At 45.8% G+C, this 8226-nt stretch overlaps 1 protein-coding gene across 1 annotated transcript; it reads left to right on the plus strand.

The window, feature by feature from the left end:
• The first annotated feature begins 2151 nt into the window (after positions 1-2151).
• On the plus strand, positions 2152-5717 carry LOC136523769 (uncharacterized). Its single transcript, XM_066517335.1, has 3 exons — positions 2152-4679; positions 4759-4846; positions 4935-5717. Exons 1-3 carry the CDS (start codon positions 2152-2154, stop codon positions 5715-5717), a joined length of 3399 nt encoding a protein of 1132 aa, XP_066373432.1.
• The last annotated feature ends 2509 nt before the right edge of the window (positions 5718-8226 follow it).

An 8226-nucleotide genomic window follows, 5' to 3' on the forward strand; every position in this document is an offset into this window, starting at 1 on the left:
ACCTCTAATGGTGCGGCCTATATCTTGTCTTGTGGATACCAGGGGCCATACCCCCACAGCTAGTCCCTGAGCCTAATAGTAGGTGATATAGTCACGTGGTGTCAAGGTCAGAAAGTAGAAGACCAGCCGAGCAGGCAGCCAGTCCCCGGACGTAGCCTTGAGATGATGAACAAGCACATTCACCGCAAGGTGAAGTGTGCCCACTTAGTCCCCGAGCCTGCTGGAAGATGAAGAATGAATCTTGTAGCAGGGTCAAAGAAAAAGAAGTCTGAAATCTTTGCCGACGTCATCCGACATGCGCGCATCAAGACCCCAGACTGCTGCCCAAGATCAGCACCCTGATCCGAACAATATGGAGCAGCTTGATAGCATACCGATGAGACGTAGCAAGATCCGACCACCAAGGGAGCACCGAGGAGTCCCCAGCGTCGCTGGCGATGTCCGAGCGCCGAAGAGCGAGGAGGCCCCATCGTCGCTGACGATGTCCGAGCACTGAGGAGCGAGGAGTTCCCGCGTCGCTGGCGATGACCGAGCATCGAGGAGCAAGAAGTCCCCGGCGTCGCTGGTGATGTCCGAGCACCGAGGAGCGAGGAGTCCCGGCGTCGCTAGCGATGACCGAGCATCGAGGAGCGAGGAGTCCCCGGCGTCACTGGCGATGACCGAGCACCGAGTAGTAGGGTCAAAGAAAAAGAAGTTTGAAATATTTGCCGACGTCATCCGATATGCGCGCATCAAGACCCCAGACGTGCTGCCCAAGATCAGCACCCTAATCCGAACATCATGGAGCAGCTTGATAGCACACCGATGAGACATAGCAAGATCCGACCACCAAGGGAGCATCGAGGAGTCCCTGGCGTCGCTGGCGATGTCCGAGCGCCGAAGAGCGAGGAGGCCCCATCGTCGCGGGCGATGTTCCACTACTAGAAATGTGCTAATCAATGACGATTCCCTCGTGACGATTACCAAATTCATCACAGAATGCTAGCATTCTATGACGAAATTTGCTGGTTTGTCATCAGTCACAAGTGACGGAGGTTTGGCAATAAGAATAATGACGAAAAGGAAAAGATCGTCATACAATAACAAAAACTAAATCGTCATTGATTGTTTGGCTCTTGTTGCACCTTGAGGACATGGCGTCGTGGTCCCACCATCGGGTCCCACTTCGAGGACGTGGCTATGCGGACCCACCTTCGGGTCCCAACCTCGATGACATGGCGATGCGGTCCCACCAGCTGGGCGTGCCGGTGAACACGTGGCGCCCGGGCCCATGGTTGAGGTCAACCAGCTGCCTGCCCCTCCCTTTATTTTTTTTTGCAAAAAAATTGCTCCTCCCTGAGTTCGAACCCGCGACCTCCCTAGTGAACAGGTATTAGCCTTACCACTGGAACACACGCGCTTTTAAGATTGTAAGATACATTTTTTCCTTTTGTGCTGAGTAAATGTCGATGACATGGCGTGCGGTCCCACCAGCGGTACACGGCGGCGAACACGTGGTGCTGCTGGCCCACGGCCCAGCTCGACCAGCAGCATTCCCCTCCTTTTTATTTGCGCAAAAAAAGGAGGCCGCAACAGGGTTCGAACCTGGAACCTCACGGTTAACAGGTAGGTGTCTTACCACCGGAACGCACAGCCATTCATGTCTACAGCATACATGTTTTCCTTTTATCTAGTCATTATGCGATACTTTGTTTTTTTAATGGATTGGTTTAATGGGCCCGTACACATGCATCATGGCTGATCGCGAGGACGTCGTACCTGGCGGCCGATCGCGTATACGTCCCTGGCGGCCAATCGCGAGGGCGTCCGTGGTCCTATACCCAGCGTCGAGGCATCCCCGGCGACTTATCAGCGCCGTGCTGGCGAGCAGAGCGGCGCCGGGCAGCGGCGGCACGCTTAGGACATAACAGCAGCATCGGCGAGCAGCTGCAGATCGGCGCCGTGGCAGCGGCGGCACGCGTGGGGCAGAGCAGCACCGTCGGCGAGCAGAGCTGCGCGTGGCGCGTGAGCAGAGGATCGCCAAGTACAAGGTTTGATTTGTATTCAATTTTTTTCTAAATATAAGCATGTCTTTGATATGTTTTAAATTTTGTTGAATTTATTACTGGAATTTAAAGATTGAGTACAAGGTTTATTGTACTGTCAAAACAGATGGATAGAAGCTGGATTTTTGGGGCACCATTCACACCTGCATATGTGAAAGGAGTTGAAGAGTTCATGCAATTTGTTAGTGAAAGATACCCCAAAGACAGCCAGATACTTTGCCCGTGCAGCAGATGTCTAAATCAAAAAATGCAGTCTCAGCATGATGCAAGTGACCATATACACATTTATGGAATGTCAGCTACGTACACCAGGTGGATTCATCATGGGGAGTCGGCGGATACTGAAGTGGTTGATAATTTGGAGCAGCAGGTCGAAGGAAGGGATCATGACTTTGGGATACATGTGGATGTGGCCGATGATGACTATGATGAGGATCACGGAGTACCAGAGATGATAGGAGAGCTGTATGCTGCGGCAGAGGCAGAGGGACAACAACCAATGTTTGCAAGAGTCCTTGAGGATGCGAAGAAGTCACTTAGCCCGGGATCTAGGCACTCAAAATTCTCTTTTCTGGTGAGGATGTTGTATATCAAGTCTCGTTATCAAATTGGGAATACAGCATTTTCCGCGATGATCAAGTTGTTGTCAGAAGGATACCCTCAGAGTGAGTTGCCAAAATCATATGATGAGGCCAAGAAATATCTTAGAGAATTGGGTCTTGGCTGTGAAAACATCCATGTGTGCCCGAACAATTGTGTGTTGTTTCGAAAGAGGTATGCTAAAGACAATGTGTGTCCAGTATGCAAGGCATCTAGATGGCAAGATGAATCTGGGACCAAGAGGGTTCCACACAAGGTATTGAGGCATTTTCCACTTTTGCCAAGGTTGAAAAGAATTTTTGCTTCAAAGCGAACTTCTGAGGAAACACAATGGCACCAGAAAAAGAGGACGCCAGTCAACAATGTAATGAGCCATCCAGCTGATGGGGAAGCATGGAAGGATTTCGACAGGAGAGAAAAAACCTTTGCATCCGACCCGAGGAACCTAAGGCTTGCCTTAGCTACCGATGGATTCAATCCATTTGGCAACATGAGTACCCAGTACAGTATGTGGCCAGTGCTTCTGACACCCCTGAATCTCCCACCATGGGAATGCGTGAATCCAGCAAACTGCTTTATGGCATTACTCATCCCAGGTCCAAAGTCTCCAGGAAAGGATTTTGATGTGTTCCTTGAGCCCCTAATTGAAGACCTGATCGATCTATGGAAGGGTGTCCGCACCTTCGATGCATGTACTGGTAAGAAGTTTGACCTTCGCGCTGCCGTGCTGTGGTGTATACATGATTATCCAGCGCTGAGCACGTTATCAGGGCGAACAACAAAAGGTTATTATGCATGTATTCATTGCGACAAGGATCCGTTGTCTCGGGCAATAAGGAATAAGATATGTTACATTGGACACCGTCGTTACCTTTTTCAGGGACATGCATGGCGGAGAAGCTTGGCTTTCGATGGTAAGCGTGAAAACAAAGATGAGCCAGGCAAGTTCACTTTGGAGGAGGTCCTAGAGGAGCTAGAGAAGGTGAAAGATGTCAGGCCAGGGAAGCATCCTGACATTACTGGGAATAAAAGGAAGCGCAATGAGGGTCCAAGGATTTATAGCCGCAAAGTTGGGTTGTGGAGATTGCCATACTGGCAACATCTAAAGCTTCCACATAATCTCGATGTGATGCACATAGAGAAAAACATATGTGAAAACATTCTTGGCACATTACTCAATGTACAGGGCAAGACCAAGGACACAACCAATGCTAGGCTAGATTTGTATGATATGGGCATAAGACCTGAATTTCACTTGCAGCAGCATGGCAACTCAGTCATTGCTCCACCTGCTCCGTATGTCTTGGGGAAGGATCAGAAAATCGCGTTCTGCAAGTTTCTCAAAGGTATCAAGTTTCCTGATGGATATGCAGCTAACCTAGCAAGATACATAACTGCAGATGGTTCGAAGATCCAGGGAAAGCTGAAAACACATTCTTGCCACATACTCCTGCAAAGAATCATACCTGCTGGCCTAAGAGGACTGGTGAGGAAGGATGTATATGAAGCAGTTGCAGAGATCGGGACCTTCTTCAGGGAACTATGCAGTAGAAATCTACGGATTGATGTTGTCAAACGGCTGAAACAAGAAATTCCATTGATCCTATGCAAGCTTGAGAAAATCTTTCCACCTGCCTTCTTTGATGTCATGGTGCACTTGGCCGTCCATCTTCCTGATGAGGCACTGCTTAGAGGACCTGTTCAGTATGGATGGATGTACCCAATAGAAAGGCGGCTAGGCACTTTGAAGAATTTTGTAAGCAACAGGGGTAGGCCGGAAGGATCAATTGCTAACGCATATATGGCAAGTGACACCTTGACTTTTTGTTCTAGGTATATGGAGGATATTGACACTAGATTTAATCGTGATGATGGTAGTGCTGGAGAGGTGCCATTGCCTGATGACATCTCTGTTTTTAAGCATGGTGTTACTCTTGTTGGATCTGATAGGAGGCAGTACATTGATGATGTTGTCCTGAATAAGTTAGTCTGGTATGTGCTAAATAATTGTGCCGAAGTTGAGGAATATATGGAGTAAGTATCATTTAGATGTTTCGGTTTAAGTTTTTTTTAAAATTTTAAAATATTCTTATGACTAAACTTTGCCCTGCAGCTTGTACAGGGCCGATCTAGAGGAGCAAGGTGCATGTGATGTTGATAGAATGGTTGAAAAAGGATTTGCAAAGTGGTTTAAGTGCCATGTAAGTCAGTACACATTGTGTTTGTAGGTTCAGTACATGAATTCGTATCCATATGTCTTTGCTGAACTGATTACTTTTGTTGCAACAGATTGCGAACAAACGCAAGGAGAATCCAGAATCGGTTAGCGAAGGACTGTGGGCACTGTCATGTGGCCCAGATCTGCGAGTTAAGACTTGTGCAGCTTGCAAGGTCAATGGAGTGTGGTATAGCACTGTGGATCGTGAGAAGTTCCTTCTGACACAAAATAGTGGTGTACTGACTGAAGGTTCACATAATGGGAAAGACGTAGATTTTTATGGAGTCCTTAAAGAGGTAATTGAGTTGGAATATAACTCGAATCTGCAAGTCCGTCGGACGGTGGTCCTATTTCGATGCGATTGGTTCAATCTAGAAGGCAAGACGAGAGGCCTTCGAGATGACGGACATTTCAAATCCATCAATGTGCAGTCATTATGGTACAAGACTGATCCTTTCATCTTAGCGACTCAATCGAAAAAGATATTTTACCTGCAAGACACATCTTTAGGTAAAGATTGGCGAGTTGTGCAGAAATTTGAACATAGGAATATTTATGATGTGTCTGAAAAAGATAAGGACAGTCATGATGTGCATCAGGATGAGTATGGTTCTGATACTGAACATGTAGTGCAAGCAGGTGCTGAAAATGAGGTCATGCAGAATATTCAAGGTGGAGAAGGCACTATAACTGAAGGAAATTTAGAACACCTTATAAAAAGCAAGAAGCAACCTATTATTCATGTAGATAGTGAGGATGAGGAGGAAGATGAGACAATAGAGCAGTACTGTAGTGATGGTGGCAATGAGAACAATGGTTACATGTCCCTAGACGATGAAGATGATGATCTCTAGTATGGACCTTGACGTACTGTTTTTATTTCTAGTATGGACCAGTGACATGTCCCACTATTGTTTTGGTTTTCCCAACATTTTTGTATTTATTTTGTTGGCAACAGAATGTTTTTTCAACCATTCAGGATCTGTTATTGCAACATGATTATCCTAAATTCTAGTATGGACCTATTCTTTTTTTGCCTTCTCTATTTTCATTTACATATGCACTGACTATTCAGAACATGCTTGCCAACATGCTTCTAGGATGGTACAGAGCTTAGTCTGTTCCTTGCAACCAAACATGTGCTGCGTTACAGCTTAGTCGAGCACATTGTAACACATTCAAATTCAGATTCAAACTCAGATTCAAACTCAAACACACATTCAGATTTGGGCTCACATTCAGATTCATGATCAAACTTAGATACATTCACATTTGGACTGGGAACTCAATTCCATTGATCAGTTACAATCTACATAATTTACAACAGTGGGAACTCTATTTACATATTTCACAGCTATAATTTACAATTCAGATTTGGTCCTCAAACAAACCATGATGAGGTAGTCACCAAGCTTAACCGTTAAAAGTCTACCAAGAAAATAAAACGAAAACAGATTCATCTATGAGTTACACCCCACATGGGAGGCAATCAACAATGGCTGAGAGGAGCAGCAGCAGCACGGAGCTAGTGCCTGCTTGATATGCTGAAGGAGGTGACCTTCATGGGCGTGGCCACCACCAGTGGAGCCTCCGGGGAGTCGCTGACCGAATACCTGTCATGCATAAAGCGGCTGGCCACAATTGACTCGTCCTTGGGGATCACCTTGTAGCAATAGCAACTCTTAAGCCCCTCCTGGTACTGGTAGCACTCATGGTGGCTGTTCTTGACCTGCAGTCAGAGACAGAGATAACTGCAGCTGATTCAAGATGTACTAGATACAGCTGTTTTCATTAGCATAAACTTTCTAGTTTATCTTAGAACCATAAATATTAAAGTTCACAGCATATTAATAGTTTCAAAACAGCTCGAACAACATGCAGCACTGAACCGCATCCAAATGGTATAAGGAAGCATAGGTGGTTTCTTAACAATAGGAGCATCACATGCATGCGCAGGTTATCAGCATCAAATCTAGATCGTGGATCCTAGCTCCTAGGTGCTCAGCAGTAAACTCAATCAACAAGGTTGCTGGTCCAACTCTAAATGAACTAATTGGAACTGATAGCAAATTAACTAATTTTTCGTGGTTATAAACCTAGAGGATTATATACCACACAATCCACGGTGATGGCGCCGGCGCCGGCGCCCCCGTCGTCCTTGCCGGTCTCCTCGGTCTCCAACTCCCCGTCCTCGGGCATGCCATCGACCACCTCGACGTGGATCCGGGCACGGGCGCGGGCGCCGAGCTCCTCCCGGACGGCGCGCGCCGCGGCGGCCTCGGGGGACTCGCGGGGATGCATCTTGTCGGACAGCGGCCGCGGGTCGCGCTGCCGAACCGTGACGTCGGGAGCTCATGGCGGATTGGACGGAGGTTGTGGCTGGGGAGCACGAGATGGAATGAGGGGATTGAGGAAAGAACACGGGGATGGAAGGGTTATGGAAAAGAACGTTAACTGAATTTGGTTTAAGTAAAACTGTGCTCGAGTACAACCGAACATACTTGAGTAGCGCAACGGTAAGGCTCTTTGAGATTCACCCCGAGCTCCCAGGTTCGAACCCTGTTGGAGCCAATTTTTTATTTGCCAACATTTTTTTCTTTTATTTGCCAACATTTTTTGTTTTATTTTTTTCTCTATGGTCCATTTTTTCGTAGATGTTTAATTAGTCTAATATTGCTTCTACTAAAAACAAAGTTTGAAATGATTTTGAGAAAAATGGGCATGCACTAATATTGCTTCTCACATATATCATTAGCACCAGTGAGCCATGTTCATGCTTGTACAAGAGTATACTACCACCTTGTCGAAATCATTTGAAATTTTTATGGGATGTTTATGGAGCCAAACTATGATGTTGTGTGCATCTATGCAATTTTCTGACCAAGTTTGCCTATTTCTGTCATTATTTGTTGGATTAGTGAAGCATAACTGTTAAAATACCTTAAACTAGCTAAAAAATTCTACAAACTTGCATGGACACCTCAATTTGGTGTACAATAATGAAAAAAAAGTTTCAACTAATTCTGAGGAAGTGGTCATGAACATCCTCACAAGGGGATACATGTCTCACATATGGCCTTGTCGCTAAGTGAGAGTTGTTCATGCTTGTACAAGATGTATACTACCACCTTGTCGTAATCATTTGAAATTTTTATGGGATGTTTATGGAGCCAAACTATGATGTTGTGTGCATCTATGCAATTTTCTGACCAAGTTTGCCTATTTCTGTCATTATTTGTTGGATTAGTGAAGCATAACTGTTAAAATACCTTAAACTAGCTAAAAAATTCTACAAACTTGCATGGACACCTCAATTTGGTGTACAATAATGAAAAAAAAGTTTCAACTAATTCTGAGGAAGTG

Source organism: Miscanthus floridulus, chromosome 18 (assembly GCF_019320115.1).
Source record: "Miscanthus floridulus cultivar M001 chromosome 18, ASM1932011v1, whole genome shotgun sequence".
NCBI lineage: Eukaryota > Viridiplantae > Streptophyta > Magnoliopsida > Poales > Poaceae > Miscanthus > Miscanthus floridulus.

What these genes read in the sequence shown, in the direction of transcription:
- LOC136523769 (XM_066517335.1), top strand. Translation starts at nt 2,152, where the DNA reads ATGGATAGAAGCTGGATTTTTGGGGCACCATTCACACCTGCATATGTG. An exon ending in GAAGTTGAGGAATATATGGA is followed by an intron (nt 4,680 to 4,758) that starts GTAAGTATCATT and finishes TTTGCCCTGCAG; the next exon opens with CTTGTACAGGGCCGATCTAG. An exon ending in CAAAGTGGTTTAAGTGCCAT is followed by an intron (nt 4,847 to 4,934) that starts GTAAGTCAGTAC and finishes TTGTTGCAACAG; the next exon opens with ATTGCGAACAAACGCAAGGA.